General features: G+C 35.1%; 3 protein-coding genes across 3 annotated transcripts; 2 read left to right on the forward strand and 1 right to left on the reverse strand.

Moving 5' to 3' along the window:
• The first annotated feature begins 659 nt into the window (after window positions 1-659).
• LOC111487985 (aspartate-semialdehyde dehydrogenase-like) lies at window positions 660-4,595 on the forward strand. Its single transcript, XM_023135519.1, has 7 exons — window positions 660-1,299; window positions 1,617-1,703; window positions 1,830-1,874; window positions 1,970-2,065; window positions 2,203-2,304; window positions 4,025-4,179; window positions 4,267-4,595. Exons 1-7 carry the CDS (start codon window positions 742-744, stop codon window positions 4,346-4,348), a joined length of 1,125 nt encoding a protein of 374 aa, XP_022991287.1. The 5' UTR covers window positions 660-741; the 3' UTR covers window positions 4,349-4,595.
• A 1,612-nt stretch (window positions 4,596-6,207) lies between these two features.
• LOC111491979 (U-box domain-containing protein 21-like) lies at window positions 6,208-7,986 on the forward strand. The gene is made up of 2 exons (XM_023141097.1): window positions 6,208-6,728; window positions 7,057-7,986. Exons 1-2 carry the CDS (start codon window positions 6,236-6,238, stop codon window positions 7,902-7,904), a joined length of 1,341 nt encoding a protein of 446 aa, XP_022996865.1. The 5' UTR covers window positions 6,208-6,235; the 3' UTR covers window positions 7,905-7,986.
• Window positions 7,987-9,712: 1,726 nt separating this feature from the next.
• LOC111487179 (tryptophan--tRNA ligase, cytoplasmic-like) lies at window positions 9,713-17,146 on the reverse strand. Its single transcript, XM_023134468.1, has 12 exons — window positions 16,709-17,146; window positions 16,508-16,627; window positions 16,172-16,357; window positions 15,895-15,946; window positions 15,725-15,790; window positions 14,487-14,573; window positions 14,235-14,327; window positions 13,760-13,840; window positions 13,008-13,079; window positions 11,905-11,973; window positions 11,673-11,783; window positions 9,713-10,086 (listed from the first exon to the last, which is right to left on the reverse strand). Exons 1-12 carry the CDS (start codon window positions 16,936-16,938, stop codon window positions 10,036-10,038), a joined length of 1,218 nt encoding a protein of 405 aa, XP_022990236.1. The 5' UTR covers window positions 16,939-17,146; the 3' UTR covers window positions 9,713-10,035.
• Between the last annotated feature and the right edge of the window lie 76 nt (window positions 17,147-17,222).

Below are 17,222 nucleotides of genomic sequence, written 5' to 3' on the forward strand. Positions count from 1 at the left end.
ATGTCTATTTTATCTTCATCTCTTACCTAGTCTTTAGTCTAGTCTCTAGATTATGGCCTACTAAAATACCCTTAATTCTATGATTATCCATCTTTTAGGGTCGGTTGAGGTACGAAATTTAGAGTTACTAAGTCTATGAAGTTAACAAGTCCATCTTGGGAGTGCTAAGTTGTTTAGTATGCGTCTATGTTTAGTGTTGAGTTGCGGGGAGTTCTGTAGGTTTGGAAAGTTTGTGTTTGGAGTGCTTAGAGATATGAAGTTTGAGTTATTGGGTCCTAAGCTATTAATCTAAATGAAAAATAAGGGTTGAATTTGGTCTTGAACTCGAGCTCAGACTTGTTGACTAATAACTTTGTAATAATGAAGAAGAAAGAACGGTTGACTCAATAAGTTAGTTGAAGGAAGTTGACTAATAACTTTGTAATAATGAAGAAGAAAGGAAAAAACTTAAATTGTATTAATTAAATTAATTAAAACTCTTTATAATAGTTTTACATTTATTTTAATACATATTTTGTTTTTTTCTATAACAGATACCAAAATTTAATTTCAATTAAAAAGGATACTACAAAAAATTATCGAAGTTATTATCTATTAACTTTAATATATATATATAAATATTTTAAAATTTGGAAATATAAATGACTAAGAAGAAAAAAAAGTAGCAGTTTTGTCTTCTATTCAGTGGGTAACCGGCCGCCTCAGCTCCATTGAAGCTTTTCTTCTTTCTCTCTCTCTACAATGGCGGCTCTAGCTTTTTCAGGAACTTCCTTCTTCTTCTCCACTGCTTCTCCTCAACCTAAATCAAGGAGCATCTCTAGATTTGTTCGTATGGCGTATCAGGAGAACGGGCCTTCTCTGGCCGTCGTCGGCGTCACTGGCGCCGTCGGCCAGGAATTTCTCTCTGTCCTTTCCGACCGTGGATTCCCTTATCGCTCCATTAAGATGCTAGCCTCGAAGCGCTCCGCTGGCAAGTCCGTTCGCTTTCATGACGAAGAGCATATTGTTGAGGAGCTCACTGCGGATAGCTTCGATGGTGTGGACATTGCTCTCTTCAGCGCTGGAGGATCCATCAGCAAGAAGTTTGGACCGCTCGCCGCTGAGAAGGGGACTATTGTGGTCGATAATAGCTCCGCATTTCGGATGGATGAGAATGTGCCTCTTGTTATTCCGGAGGTTAATCCCGAAGCCATGAAGGGGATTAAGGTTGGGACTGGCAAGGGCGCTTTGATTGCCAATCCTAATTGCTCAACCATCATCTGCTTGATGGCTGTCACTCCTCTGCATCGTCACGCTAAGGTTTTGCGATTGATTCTTTCATCTTCTTCTTATTTTTTTCCCTTTGTTCTGTTTACAATTTTTGGGAATGACACGCGAGCTGTGTTTGAGTTTGAGATTTTACTCTCAGCATTTGCTTTTTCTTTCAAAAGTAGCCTGCCTTTTGATGTTTCCTTAATTGTGCTTTTAAGTGCTTCTCCTATAAGCATTTAAGTACTTCCAAAATGCTATAAAAATTTAATAAGTATTTTCAATGTGCTAAATCACTTTTTACTCTCCTAAATTTCATTTCAAGGTCACCCTTAATGGTAGATATATACCGGTATTGAAAATGACAGGTTTTACGCATGGTTGTTAGTACATATCAAGCAGCTAGTGGTGCTGGTGCTGCAGCAATGGAAGAGCTTGTGCAACAGACTCGCGAGGTTTTTTCCGTTTATTGTATCTCATAATCTGGATTGCTTTTTCTTTGACGTCTTATCTTTTGGATGGTTTATTAGTTCATTTCAATGGCTATTCTAAACTGTTTTGCTTCTCTTCCTTTTTTGAAGGTCCTGGAAGGAAAACCACCAACTTGTAATATATTTAGGGATCAGGTCAGTCTCTTTTACAATGACACTTATCTTTATGTGTCCTTTTTTTAGGGTCAAATTTCTATTTCCATTTTCTCAGTTTCTTCTCCTTGGTGCAGTATGCTTTCAATTTGTTCTCCCACAATGCATCTGTTCTTTCAAATGGATACAACGAAGAGGAAATGAAATTAGTAAAAGAAACTCGGAAAATATGGGTGAGTGTTGGTTGTGAATTATGGATACCACTTACGCCCTAAACTTTATTTGCACAACGTTTGTGAATTGTTTTTCTTTGGAAATTGGTAAATGGAATTGCGTTGTACTCTAACCGACTTGCTTTATGCCCCTCAAGAGTGATGCTAATGTTAAAGTTACTGCCACTTGCATACGAGTTCCTGTCATGCGTGCACATGCTGAGAGTGTGAATCTTCAATTTGAGAATCCCCTTGATGAGGTAAGATTTTATTTTTATATTGTTTTGATCAGTGCTATCGTGTATTCTTCTTGAGATATTTGTTGATTGCTGGCATATAGATTCTTAGTTTTCCTCTGCTTATTTTAGGTTGAGAATGAAATGATTTTGAAGTGCCTTTTCCCAGACTTTTGTATGGGAAATGGAAATCCACCCTAGTTGTTAAAATATCATGTCAGGACCCAAGGGGTAGGCCTTGAGGGTAATGGCTTGGGATGCTCGGAGATAACCTCCAAGGTCTTGGATTTAAGCCCCTAAGTTGAAAACTTTATAATTTGGCCTTGGGGTGGGTGAGGCCTCCTCAAAGATTAGTGGATGGGCTATAAGCATAATGTAAAGAGTGAACTTGTTTTTCTTAATTTTAACTTTTCTTTTGAATGAGGACATTTCCGCCTATCTTTTTCTTTTGTAATGCACAAAAGAATGGTGCTGAATCTAAGAGAATGTGCTTTCAACTTTTGAGGCCATGTGGTGAAGCCTTTTACAGCCTATTTGGACTTCTGCCAATCGGCCTCCAAATATATTGTCATGGTACATTTGCGTTCCATTTGAATGCTTCTTCATAGTGCTCTAAGAACTTCTTTGATTGAGCACATTGTAAAATTCGCTGTATAAGAACTTCTTTGATTGATTACTATATAATGGATGCCAATTGTTAGTTTCTTTAGAATGGTCCTGAACAATTACTCATCGATTATTTCCCATTTTTTCCTTCTTGTAGGAAATAAGTACTCATGGATTGTTCTCGTTTCTTTCTTCTTATAGGAAGCTAAAAATTCATAAATTCCCAAGAACTGAATTATAGAGCATTAGATTATTTAGCAAATAAAACCTACCACCGTGATGTTCATGGCGAAGTTCTTAAAGTCTGATATTTGCGGTTCTCTTTTCCTTTGAATTTGTTTTCTCGTTATGGGCTCTCCAAACCCACACTCGCAGTTGAATCTGAGATCATCATCAGTCCAGCATGAAATGTATCTGATTCATGTTTTGTGTCACATGACTAAAAACGTCCGACTTCATTTATCAATAGATCACCTCATACCTCTCTGTGTAGATTAATTCTTCTATGTCGAAGTTGTAATTGCATTAGTAAAATCTTTAACCATTCGATATGTTTGTGATTAATGATTCTAGTCGCAAAATTATAGTTCCACGTGTTGGATGATGAAAGTCCTACATCGGCTAATTTAGGGAATGATCATGGGTTTATAAGTGAAGAATACTAACTCCATTGGCATGAGGCTTTTTGGGAAGCCAAAGCCATGAGAGCTTATGCTAAAAGTGGACAATATCATACCATTGTGGAGAGTCGAGTTCGTCTAACATGGTATCAAAGTCATGCCCTAAACTTAGCCGTGCCAATAGATTGACAAATTCTCGAATGTCGAACAAAGGACTCCAAAAAGAAAAAAGGAGTCGAGCCTCCTCGAAGGTACGAAGGCAGTGAAAAAATGACAAACTCCAAAGGAGTCGAGCCTCGATTAAGGGGAAGCGTGCTTTGTTCGAGGGGAGGTGTTGGATGATGAAAGTCCCACATCGGCTAATTTAGGGAATGATCATGAGTTTATAAGTGAGGAATATAACTCCATTGGCATGAGGCCTTTTGGGAAGCCCAAAGCAAAGCCATGAGAGTTTATGCTCAAAGTGGATAATATCATACCAGAATCGAGTTCTAAGTTATTATTTCTGTTTTATGCAGGACACAGCCAGAGAGATTCTGAAAAATGCTCCTGGAGTCGTCATTATAGACGACCGGGCTGCCAACCAGTTTCCTACACCATTGAAAGTATCAAACAAAGATGATGTCGCTGTAGGAAGGATTCGACAGGATGTTTCACTTGATGGAAATAAAGGGTATAAACATCTACCTCGTAGAGTTATCTGTTTGTTTCCTGATTGAAAAATGAACACAAAACTAATGGGATTCTCTCATGGGTGCAGGTTGGATATCTTCGTCTGTGGTGATCAAATTCGCAAGGGTGCAGCGCTTAATGCTGTTCAGATCGCCGAGTTGTTACTGTAGTCCCGACGATGACCGAAAATTGGTACATTGCTAGACAAAGTTCTTGTTGTTGCTACATATGATATCACAGAATGTCTCTCAAGGTAAAAAAAATCATCTCTCGGTCTTTGTATCCATAACTTTTAGCAAATTTTGCAGGACGGTCAATTAAGATTATGAGTTTTCATTTAGATCTCTGGTTTGAAGGAAAAATTTGGAATTGATGTTAAGTTTTTTTTTACAATAAACCACTTTGATGCTTTGTTTATGAATTGCTTGCATTTAGATGTTTTAGATATTAACATTTCATTTTCTCACCCATTCGGGTTGACTATCATTTGTTCGAGTTCAAGTTGAAGAAATTTTCAACCAAAACAATTTGGATCGAGTTTAAAAGGTACCTCACTGAACCCGCGAATCCTACAACAATTTTCTTTTAGTCATTTGAATTGTATTGCAAGTTGTTGGACAATTGAACGGTAGATTATAGAAGTATGCAATTTGAGATACCAAAGGGTATTAAAAAAACTATTGCCAACTTGGAGTCAATTTCCAATATTACGCGCAATAGAATTTTGAGTGGACTTGTATTTTACTCTTTCAAATAAAAATGGAGAAGTATGAAGATTAATAGAAATGATTATTACACCATTATTAATTTTAAAATATAAGGGTAAAAAGGTCAAGGGTATAAATGGAATTTAAACAAAATAAAAGGAAATATAAGTTGGTTAAAAAATAATGAGGATATGAAAAAACATATTTGCGTGTGATAAGGGAGAAAAGCATGGGGGATAAAATGCGTTTTACAATAAAAGAAAAAAAAAAGAAAAGAAAAGAAAAAGGTGAAATACCGAATTTGGGCACGCGTTTAAGGCCGCCGATTCAAATTGCGCGTTTATTCCGCGTATGTATTCCCAATAATTTTAAATTCTTAATAATTTATTTTGCTTCAATCAATAAAAGAAATTAATAGCCTTTCCTTCTTTGTTATTTATTTACTCTTATTTAAAAATTTAGAAATGAATGTATTAAGTTAATTAAAAACAAATTTAATTAAGGTATATTAATCATGATTATAGGTCTTTTTTTATTCAATAATTGGGTGAGGATTTAATTATAAGACAGCTTCTCTCTCTCTCTCTCTTGATTTTATTTAGTATCATACAATTTTTTTTTTAAAAAAAAACCTTTTACAATTATTTTATAAACATGTAAATTTCCAATTATTTTAATAAATACATATTTATAATTTGGAACGACTTCCAGTTTAATCCCCACACCTTCCTAAGGTTAAATTTAATCCTTAAATTTAGGCTTAATTTCAATGTGATTGGTACGAATTGGTCAAATGGGAGTGAAGAATTTTTAATAGTTAATTTCTATTTTTAAATATAAAATATTTTATAATTTTTAATAATATTTTATAAACAAAAATAAATAATAAAAATAAAGAATATTATCGGTCTCCATCTTCAAGTTGAGGATCTTTGAGAGGGAGTCTAAATATATAGCATGAGATTTTGAAGTTCAAAGCATACTCATGAGAGCTTATATTCAGAGTGACAATATCATACCGTTGCAGAGGGTCGCGGGTCATGATTTCTAACAACTCATCTCCAGTTTAAAATTACCCATAAAAAATTTTGCATTAATATATATATAAAAATAAAATAAAATAAAATCCATTTACCATTTCAAACTTCCCTTCTTCTTTCTCTCTTTGGTCAACATTCAAACTCTCCCATTTCTGTCCGACTAATTCCCTCTTTGTTCAACTTTATATATATATTTATATATAATATACTTCCCCCGCGTGACCGTTCAATGTTCCCATTCACATATAAACACCATCTTTATCCAATATAAATACGACCCCTTCTCTTTAATCTCCTCTAATTTCTTTCTATGATGATGTTTTCTTGGCGACGGCGGAGGGCTACCCGGAGGATGGCTAGAGGCGGCGGCGGCGGAAGCATGACGGAGCTGACGATCCCGAGCCATTTCCTGTGCCCAATATCGCTGGACTTGATGAAAGACCCAGTCACCATGTCCACCGGCATCACCTACGATCGAGCCAACATTGAGACATGGATTGAAGGAGGCAATTTCAGCTGCCCCTTCACTAACCAACCTTTACACACCATTGATTCCATTCCTAATCACAACATAAGGAAGATGATCCAAGCTTGGTGCGTCGAGAATAGGGCTCATGGGATCGAGAGGATTCCGACACCGAGGGTCCCCGCCAGCCCCGTGCAGGTTCGAGAGATTCTTGACAAGATCGCCGCCGCGGCTGGGCGGGAGGATTGTGAGGAATGCAAGTCCATGGTGGAGAAGATCAAGATACTGGTACAAGAAAGTGAAAGGAACAAGAAATGCATTATTGCCAATGGAACAGGTTCGTAAACTATCTCACCTCGGTTGAGGAGAAGAACAAAACACCTTTAGTACAAGGGTGTGTAAACCTTTTCCTAACCGACCAATTTTAAAATTATTGAGAAAAAACTCAAATAGAACAATATCTGCAAGTGGTCGCCTTCCTTCGACTCTTACAAATGAGCGCCCACTTTGGTTGGGGAGTAGAATGAAACACTTTGTTACAAGGGTGTATAGACCTCTCCTTAACCGACCCATTTTAAAATTCTGGAGGAAAAGCTCAAATGAGACAATATCTGTTAGTCAAAGTTCAAACCTTTTCATCATTATTTTTGTTTATATTTTGACAGGTAATGTATTATCGTCAGCATTCGAAGCGTTTTCGAAACCCGAACGATTCGAGAAAAGGGTCGAGATTTTAGAAGAAATCTTATCGACGATGGCAATGATCTTCCCTCTACAAGAAGAAGCCATTAAACATCTAAAATCAGAAGCTTCAATGCAAGCATTGGTGTGGTTTGTAAGAGGAGAAGACAAATCAAGAAGAAGAAGCTCAATTTTGGTATTGAAAGAGATAATTTCATCATACCCTGAAAAAGTAAGCGAGTTGGGTGAAATCCAAGGAGTATTAGAGGGTGTTATGAAGCTCATAAAAGAACCCATTTGTTCATCTTCAAAAAAGGCCTCACTTTTCATAACATATCATGCCATAGCCTCTTCTTCCAATCAAGAGGGTTTCACAAAGGCATTTCTTCAAATGGGGTTGGTCTCTTTGCTACTCGAAACCCTCATAGATGCCGAGAGAAGCGTATGCGAGAGGGCGTTGGGAGTGTTCGATGGCATTTGTGAGACCAAACAAGGAAGAGAAGAGGCGTATGCGCATGCTTTGACGATGCCCGTGATCGTGAAAAAGATACTTAGAGTGTCGGATTTGGCGACCGAGCTATCGGTGTCGATCGTTTGGAAGCTCGTAAAGCACGAGAGTAGAGAAGATGAAGATGAAGAAGATGGAGGAGTTAAAGTAGAAGCTCTTCAAGTTGGAGCATTTCAAAAGCTTTTGTTATTGTTGCAAGTTGGTTGTAGTGAATGGACAAAGGAGAAAGCAACTGAGCTGTTGAAACTCTTGAATAATCTTCATAGGGAAAGGTTAGAATGTATTGATTCTTTGGATTTTAAGGACCTCAAAAGAACATTTTGATTCTAAATTTACTTACATTATTCATGTTCAACCAGATAATTTTTTTCATTTCTTAGTTCAATATATATCTAAGATTCGAACATCTTACCTCTTATTTTATTTCACTATTTTCGTTGAAAATCTTTCCAATACTCACTTTTTTAAGATTGAAAGCTTCAAATCCTCATATTTCACCAACTTGGTCGAGAATCTTTCAAGTACTAATTTCTTTAAGATCAGAGGTTCAAATCTTCATATTTCACTCATTTGTTCGAGAATCTTTCTCGTACTTGCTTGTTTAAGATCAAAGGTTCAAACTCTCATATTTCATCGACCTGATCGCATTAAAAATGATAGACTCGACCTAGCTTAGCTGATCTCTATACTGTTTATTTTCGAACTCGAGAGGAAATAAAATCTCACCCATTACTCTTATACCAAATATGTAACTAATTCAAAAATTAAAAGTTGACTAAGATATCTCCAAAGTCTTTCTCTATGTTTTATTGTCGAAGAAACTGAGTCAAAGTCTTTTTGTTTGAATGCAATGTTTTGGTAGCTCTCTCCCTTTCTATAATTTCCCCATTTTTCACAACTTATTTTCTTTTTTTTATTCTAAATTTTCAATATTGTCGTTTTTGTTATTTAATTAAATAATATAATTTTGTGTATGTCTTATACATTGTATTCACGTAAATCGACTGAGACAAGTATTTCAACGAGTGAATAATAAGTGAAAAAGTATTAATATGGATGAAAATTATGTTTTTCGTTTAAATTTAATGATTAAAATAGAATATTTAAAAGTTTAAAGAATAAAATTTAGAAGAGAAATAATGTTTAAGGTATAAATTATATTTAGAGAAAGAATCAAATTGTTACGTGACGAACAAGGCGTAGTCGAAGGCCACTTCCACATGCTTTAATCGTTTACAAAATAAAAATTAAAGGGAATAATGAAAAAACAATTTTAGATTTTTTTTTTTTTATTTTAAAACTATTTTTGAAAATGGGGCAAATGGGGTATAATTCCTTTGAGAAAAAAAAAATATTTATTTTGATTTGGGTTAGATAATTAATTAGTTGAATTATACTAGCATAAATATCTTTAAAAACATTATAAAAAAGTATCAATGGTTAAGATTTGTTTTGTTTTTGTTTTTTTATTTGTTTTCTTTTCCTATTTTATAGCACATTTGAATTTTAACCAAAATTTTTAAAAATAATTATATTTTGGGTTTTAAAATTCTTAAAAAATTAATTAAAAAAAGTTTTTTTTAAGAAAAGAAAAGGAACACATTATTCATCTGAAGGGAAAAAATAATGGTAATGGTCAAGAACAATGAGCCAAAAAGTGAATTAGAAAGAGTTTTGGGGCAATAATTTTGACCCAAAAAACTTACAAATTCAACAACGGTTGGCATAAAATCCATCAAATCTTTCCTTTCTTTTTTAACGGCACCGATTCCTTTAGACTTTTTAAGTTCCAAAGATTTGGTTTTTTCTTCCAAATCTTTTACCCTTTCATCCCAACCTCTCAAATCTCTCTAATTATGTAAAATTATAGACCTTTAAAGCAAAAGGGACATAAATGAGTATATCGAACAAATAACAAAAGACACCGAGGGAAGCTCGACTTTGAAAACAACATCCTATATAAAAGAACAAAGAGGGTTCTTCATTGAAGATCAAAAACAAAATATTTGCGAAGTTTTTTTTAATACAACTATTAAAACTTAGCTTAAAAAACATAAAACAAATGAAGTTGAGAAAATAAGACAAAATTTGAATACCAAAAGAGTAGGTAGTTTCTTGTTTGAATAAATACCGTAGGAATAGTCAAAATTTAAATTTTAAAAAAGAAAAACAAAACAAAACAAAGACCTTCAAATATCACCTACTACAGGTCATTCTCAATTTGACCGTCTTCACTTGTCAAGCTTTGGACTTGAAAATCTCTAACCTAACACCGTTCTACAAAACATTGTTTTCTTGGTTTTAAGTTCAGATACATTTGGGGGATTGACTGATAAATAATCTGAGTAGAGAGTCGTGGCACGAGCCCCCGCCCCCGCCCCGCCCTGCCCCATTGGTTGCATCCAATGTAGGCCCCTGAATTCAATGATAAATAGTGGTTCAAAGAATGACTTCTTCAGTCGAACATGTTAGGAAGGGGTCTGACTGCCATAAACGCATCAACCATCTGAAAAAGAAACACAACAATAAGTAAAGGCCATAGCAACCAAATCTTGACGTTCTAATTTTTCATGCATTCAACTGAGGCCGTCTAACAATTCAATGCTTAAGAATATTCTTGAATGGAAACAGAGGACAGCAAATCCTTTCAGTCTCGCCTCTTTTGTAGTTCAAAGTAGTTCAAATCTCAAGAGCATAAGCTGGCTATATTTATGCTTAAACTCATGCTTTAGCTTTGGAATGCTGATTTTGTTGGTTTCTTTATATTGCTTGTCTATTATATAATTATCCAAGTACTTGTATTCTTCAAGTCTTGAAAGAAAACTAAATTCACTCCTATACCCAAAAAAGATTAAAAATTAAAAATCAAATCTAGTCACATAATCAAGCAAGTAAAAAAAACGCATTGATGTCAAAATGTTGAAACCGCTGAAAAACCCTCGTAACAAAAAGAACCAATCCCCATAAGAATATCCTTCTCCAAGCACAAACTGTCAGTGTTCTAAAAAACAGCCACTAATGTGGCTAGGCACAGCCCCAGCACCTGAAGCGCGCTTGAGGACAAGCTTCAGCACTTGTGGTGTGCACCCTTGAGGCACAAGCCTCAGCACTTGTGGTGTGCACCCTTGAGGCACAAGCCTCAGCACTTGTGGTGTGCACCCTTGAGGCACAAGCCTCAGCACTTGTGGCGTGCGCCTCAGCACTTCTGGTGTGCGCCTCAGCATCTTACTTCTTATTTTTTTATTAATTCTTAAACGTTAATCACTTTCCCCTACAATCTGGAACAAAAACAATGTTTTCTTACACATGTTATCATCTTATTAATGTAATACTATTTTTCCCTCAAAGTTTAATGATCATGCTTTCATCGACTTATTCTTTTAAGGGTTGTGTATTTTCACCTCATTTAGTCTTCTAGTGCAATCTTTCGTACCTTGCTTATGCACTTATGCATTCCTCTGTACCTTGCTTATTAAAGCTTCTTTTTGGGGCCAAATTCTGTTTATAGGATAAACTCTGTTTGGATCGCATAACTTGATGGGCAGCAGGAACTAATTCGTCATGAAATGGTTCTTTGCAGACTGTAATATCTTCAAAAGAAGTTATATATTCTTCTCCAATAAAGACAAGAGGTCAATGATGCTAACTCCACAATTTCTAAGAAGTTCAAAGTAAAAGCTATATCAACAGTTTTGAAATACCCTCCCCAGTTTTCTCAAGTTTCTCAAAATGGTAGCAAAAGTCAATGATAGAGTCATTTTCGGTACGGGTGTGTTTTGTTTGGTCTATGAAAAGTTTTTGTTCATGGTTGTTCTCTAAATGGGTGTATTTGTCGTTTTTAATTTTTGTCTTTCACTCCCTTTGAAAGCTTGTATCCCTTGAACTTATCACAGAATAAGAAGTTGTTTCCGGTTGAAAAAAATAAAGATTTTTCTTCATATATAAGCATAATGTTATCAATAACTATTATAGCCATCCCAAACATTAAAAATGTAATAACGATAGTATCGGTCAAGATTAAGGATGAATTGCTATGATATGGACGTAGATGAGCTACTTGAGGATGCCTCACATAGAATGCAACAAACTTACCTCATCTGTCACAGCAGCCCGAGCTCTACGATGTCTTTCTACAATTTCAGTTAATACTTGTATAAGGCGCTGTTTCACTTCACCTGTTAGCATGCGTCCAGCGCCATACTCCTGAAGCGAGAAAGAACAAATTAAAAATTATTTTATTTTACCCTAGTTGGCCAAAACATTGCAGAGATGGGAAAAAGGAATCGTTAAAATATCAACTCCATCATAGAACCAGCAGTCTCACCTTTGTTATATGTTCAAGTTCAGCATCGTCGTCCAGGAAAAAGTTCAAATATTTGATGGGTATATCCACCTGAATAGTTTATAGTAGAATTAACAAAAATCACATTAGAATTTTGCATGATCTTTATTTTCAAGGTCCTATTTGCTTCTCAGACACCCTACTGGAATGTTAACTACAGTCTTGGAAGCAGGGGGACAAAACGTGAATGTGTCAATGCATAGCACGGACAAACAAAAACAATAACGATAATGAAATTTGAACCTTAAACAACATTGAACCTTCTTTCAAGTACTTTTATGATAAGAAACTAAGAATTCAATAGGGAAAAAAGTTAAATATATACGTAAATTTCTAGGAGGTAAAAAAGAAAGAGACAAAAGAACTTTGGTTTCCATCCTGAGGATGGCGTCGAAGAGACACCAAACCTTGTGCTGAGTTAGGGAGTACAAAGCTAACTCCAAACCAAAAGGTATAAAAAGATTTCACCAACAAGAAGTCATGAGAGCAGAGCCAATGAATATGTTATTTATAGTTTTGGAAGAACTCTTGCAAAGGGCACATCAATTAGGTTAGAAGGAGAGTATTAGTACTAATCTGTTTAATCCTGTAATTAGTGCTAATTCCACAATGAAAAGCAAAGAAAAACTTCAGCTTTCTTTAGACTTCCACTGGACCTATCAAGCAAAGAAATTTGGAATTACTGGAGAACCTTAAGAATCTCCCTTCCAAACTTTTCAGTCCTGCTCAGAATTGAAAGATCTCCCATCCTTACTACTACAAATACTAGAATTCTTACCCATCAATACCATACTTCTGGGAATAACCTTACGATTTAAAAATATACAGGGCAGCATACAAATATACTTGAAAACAGATAATAACATGTGTTTGAGTAAGCCTTTGCCACGCTGTATCTGGGTCTTGATATGAAAAATGCTTCTTTATTACGAACTAGTATATTAAGCTTCAAATAAACAGAAAAAAAAAATACACAGTCAAACTGGTCTAGTTCCTTATTTATTACTTAAAAGTCATATATCATGAGTAAAATCTAATATAGCATGAAAAATGTAACTTTATGATACAACGAAAAAAGTTTGTACCTCGAGATTAGCACCATATAATCTGTGCTTTTCTATGGAATCTTGCCCACCAGAGAACGCATATTTGTTTATCTGAAGAAAAGAAACATAATCCCCAACACAAGAAAAGACAAAGTAATGTCATTGTAAGAGTATTGGATGAAATGAACATACTAGTTAACAAATAAGTTACAAGATTGGCAAGCATATACATCTAAGAATCACTACTACACGTACATGTCACTAGCATCTGTACCACAAACAATAAAACTGCCACATGGTTAAAAATAAATTAGCAACTTCATAGAAAACTGAAATGCAGAACTTTTGAAATTATAATATCATTTGTAAGCATCAAACTATAAGCTCTTGTTCGAGAGAGAGAGATAATTCACATTTCTATTTTCTTGGGGGTAAATAGTATTAGAAAAATTAAAGTGGTCATGAAATAGGTCATTTTATACATAAAGCAAGAAGTGGACAAGAAGAGTACACCTAACCTAATGACTTAAAAACTCTACTGAAAACATTTGAAATAATCTAGAGTTTTTTTTTTTTTTGTTTTTTTGAGCTTGCCTTATCCACTTTTCTTACAAACATGTTCTTTGTGTAAATATATTATTGTTTTATCCCAATAAACTTTTTCTTTTTTAAAAAAAAGCATGGACATGTGACCCAGTTACCACATCTTGAAGCTTCAGAGACAGATTAAGCTCTTCCTTGGCACACACAAGTCTCAATAGAAAACCAATTATAAGAGAACGAAACTAAACCTTGTTTTTTATGTCCTTTGCAGAATCAGTCACATATATGGCAGAATTAGGATCACTTGCAGACATCTTTCCTGTCTCTCCCTGCAGATCAGATACTGAGATAATAATAAAAAAATTGCGCGATGCACAAATTATGCAAACAAGAAGGATCAGGGATCTTATCACATACAATTGCTGGTGCCGTGTTCTACATAAAACTAGGGAACCAAATTTTTGTAGTATGTACAGAACTTTTGAAGAAGAAATAAAAGGGTACAAGTAAAATAAATAAAACAATAATTCAAAAAAAGCTATAAACATGATAACGCTAACATAAAAGTCGTGCAACCATAAAAATCATACAAAAGTTTAAGCCAAGCCCATCTACACTGGCAAGTATCCACCATATTTAAAATGATTTTTTCCTTGTAGTTCGAAAAGATTCTATAAATTAATTGATATTGAGTGGTAACTGAACAAAGAATTGTGGTATTACCTGCATGGCAGGAAAGAAAGAAGATTCAATCAATGCAGGTTTATGATATCCTAAGCGAGGAGCTACATCCCTTGTCATTCGAAAATAAGGATCCTGGAGAACCAATAAATAAAATTCATATAAATAGAGAAAATCTCAATCACGGACCTAATAAATAAAAGACAATACCCAGACTATATGACTGAGCAATGTGGTACACGCTATTTAATAAGGTGCACAAAAACTTGTGCTAGGAGAAACAATCAACGATACCTGATCAATAGCACAAGGTATTAAGCACCTAAGATCATCCTTGCCAGAGAAAAGATGTGGGAATGAACTCGGAAATGAAGGAACTGCCTGCATCAGAGTGAAGTGATGAATAAAGAAAAAGAGAATTAGATTAGTCTTGCAAATAATTCTTTAGACAATGCAGTGATATTGTCATAATTATGCAGAGGGAGAAAATAATCATGGATATCAAAGCAAAATGATTTCCCATTTTTAGTTGTTTATGTGACTTATGGTACACGGAGTGTTGTGGTTGTTTTTGTGATTTATATTATAAAGAGCGGTGTGGTTTTTGTGATTTATGGTAAGTTCCAGTACATTCAAACTTCAACTTAATGTAACTTGATGAGCTCTTTGACTTCGTGAGATTTATAGCTTCACCTTGGTACTCTCTATGTAGAATTTCATATTATACTTATAATATATGCTAATTGGAGTACGTAAGAACACTACTTCTTACTTTGCGCTATGATATCAACACAGAACACAACTTACAAAATAGAAGCAATTAAAATGTAAAAGAAAGATAACTTCCCAGCTAATTCCAGAGTGCTGGTTACTCCCCCTATTAGAGAACTACTGTTATATCAAAATGAACGATACGGAAAAGTAACAAATTTCTCCAATTGGCAGTCATCAATCTTTGTTTTCTCAACCGCTACATGCTCAACACTAGATCCAGATTTCCCAATTTCAATGGTAGGAAGTCATCCATAATCGTCATTTCTGGCAGGTTCACTATAACTAGGTGACACACCCCTACTAACATAAGTATTCACAATCGGAGGTCAAAAAGAGTAATTCTCACAATCTCCTCTACCCCTTGAGAGAAGATGTTGTCGGCCATTCTTTTTGTACATTTTGTTTTGTAATACGAGGCTGTTTCTTCTTAAGAAGAGAGACTGATGAAACTGAAGTTCGATCTTCATAGAAATGGAGTTTTGAGAATGAGAAAAATAAGTTTCATTTTTTAGAAGTTAATGATACATTCGTTCTTTTAAAATCTTAAATATAAAGAATGCATCTATTGTGTGAGAGTGCAAAGATCGTGAATGAATGTTAGCAATTCATCTGAAAGACAAGATCAAAATCCATGTGACAAAATTAGGATCATATATTAGAATGGATATAACCCAATATGATATAAAACTAATGTAATAACACAAAATAAATTTCAATAAGAATGATTCATTATTCCTAATAAAAGTTGCCATTTATACCTGCACCGGTGGGAAACTAACTTTTCCAATATGATCTTCACCAGTAAACCCGAAAATACCCACAACCTTCATGACCAACATATCACAATAAGCATAATAATAGTAACAATATCAATAAATAAATCTTGACAATGAAAAATATTAAAAATGATTAGAATATAAGTGAGTACCTTGTTGTATGTAACACATTTGGCTACTTTCACCATGTTTTTATAGAAGGCACTGTGAAATAAATCCAAAATAAACCAAATTAGGAAGTCTTATCACTTGGATTTTTTTTACCGAACAAAAAACATATATTTGTAAACTAAAAACATCTCCAGGTAGCAAGCATATAAATCACTCCTAGTAATATGTGTAAGACAATCAGAAAGATCTGCCGGTTCCAGCTAAATGACTATTAGATTTTTCTTCTCTTACAATCGACAAGTTCACTATCATACTCACCCACCAACATAATCAAAATCAGAGAAGATAAAGGTTTTCGAAATATCAAAACCACAAGCAATGATGTCTTTGGCATTCTCAAGAGCAAGTCTCTGGCACTCTTCCACAGATAGATTTTTCCACATACACTTCTCATCGTCAGTGAGTTGTATCACAAGGGGCACCTTAAATGCATCTTGCAAATATCTACAATAACATCCAATGCCTATATTCAGATAGTGAAAAAAAAAAAAAAAAAATTGAACCTCCTAATCCATAAACTCAATTAAAGCACAATCACTTGAAATAAATATGTTAAGGCCAAAGCATGCACTGTAAGAAGAAACTGAAACACACTTGGTAAACATAAATGGAACCAGATGCCCCAAATGCAATGCTTCAGAAGAAGGCCCTCTTCCTGTATACAAGTAGAACTTCTCTCCCCTCTCGTACACATTCAAAATTTCTTCAAAATCCCTAAGAAAGTGGAACAAAGTTAAGTTCAATTACTGCAATAATGGAACTGCAAAAAGAACGTCGAGAGAGATAGAAATAAACCGATGGGCAAAGAAGACACCACGGCGGAGGAAGACATGAGGAGGACGAGAAGTTAGCCGCTGGACTCGATCGACGAGAGACTGCTGGAGCCTCTGGCATCCGAATTTGTCAATTAGCTTGTCGTAGTCGATTTTACCTCCATCTTTAGCCGAAACTTGCCATGGATTTACCACCTGATCATCTTCTTCCATAGATTCCTCGACCTTCCGCTCCGCCTCTGCCTTCTCCATAATCCGCTGGTTTTACCGGCGCCGCTGCTTCTTCTACGGTGTAAATTCTTCTGGGCCTAGTAGATTTCTCATACTCCCCGGAAAAGCGCGGGGGCGGGGCACTGAATTTGGAAGCTTCTGATACTTCTATGCAGTGTTCTTAATCTTCCTAAGGTCCATAAACATGATTTTGTTTGTGTTGGAAAAACAGGGCTCTAGGTTTTTTGGACTCAAAGGGACAATATCATGATTAGTGTATATATATACAGATTAAAATTAAATTTAAAAAAAAAAAAAAAAAAAAA

Source organism: Cucurbita maxima, unplaced genomic scaffold, assembly GCF_002738345.1.
Source record: "Cucurbita maxima cultivar Rimu unplaced genomic scaffold, Cmax_1.0 Cma_Scf00001, whole genome shotgun sequence".
NCBI classification, from domain to species: Eukaryota; Viridiplantae; Streptophyta; class Magnoliopsida; order Cucurbitales; family Cucurbitaceae; genus Cucurbita; species Cucurbita maxima.

Bases quoted from the DNA above. Each gene is read 5' to 3' on its own strand.
- LOC111487179 (XM_023134468.1), bottom strand. From the start codon at position 16,938: ATGGAGAAGGCAGAGGCGGAGCGGAAGGTCGAGGAATCTATGGAAGAA. The intron at 15,947-16,171 runs GTGAGTATGATA...TTTATTTCACAG, and splicing joins GATTTTGATTATGTTGGTGG to TGCCTTCTATAAAAACATGG. The intron at 14,328-14,486 runs GTATCGTTGATT...TTGGTTCTCCAG, and splicing joins TACCTTGTGCTATTGATCAG to GATCCTTATTTTCGAATGAC.
- LOC111491979 (XM_023141097.1), top strand. From the start codon at position 6,236: ATGATGATGTTTTCTTGGCGACGGCGGAGGGCTACCCGGAGGATGGCT. The intron at 6,729-7,056 runs GTTCGTAAACTA...ATATTTTGACAG, and splicing joins CATTATTGCCAATGGAACAG to GTAATGTATTATCGTCAGCA.
- LOC111487985 (XM_023135519.1), top strand. From the start codon at position 742: ATGGCGGCTCTAGCTTTTTCAGGAACTTCCTTCTTCTTCTCCACTGCT. The intron at 1,300-1,616 runs GTTTTGCGATTG...TGAAAATGACAG, and splicing joins CTCTGCATCGTCACGCTAAG to GTTTTACGCATGGTTGTTAG. The intron at 2,305-4,024 runs GTAAGATTTTAT...TGTTTTATGCAG, and splicing joins TTGAGAATCCCCTTGATGAG to GACACAGCCAGAGAGATTCT.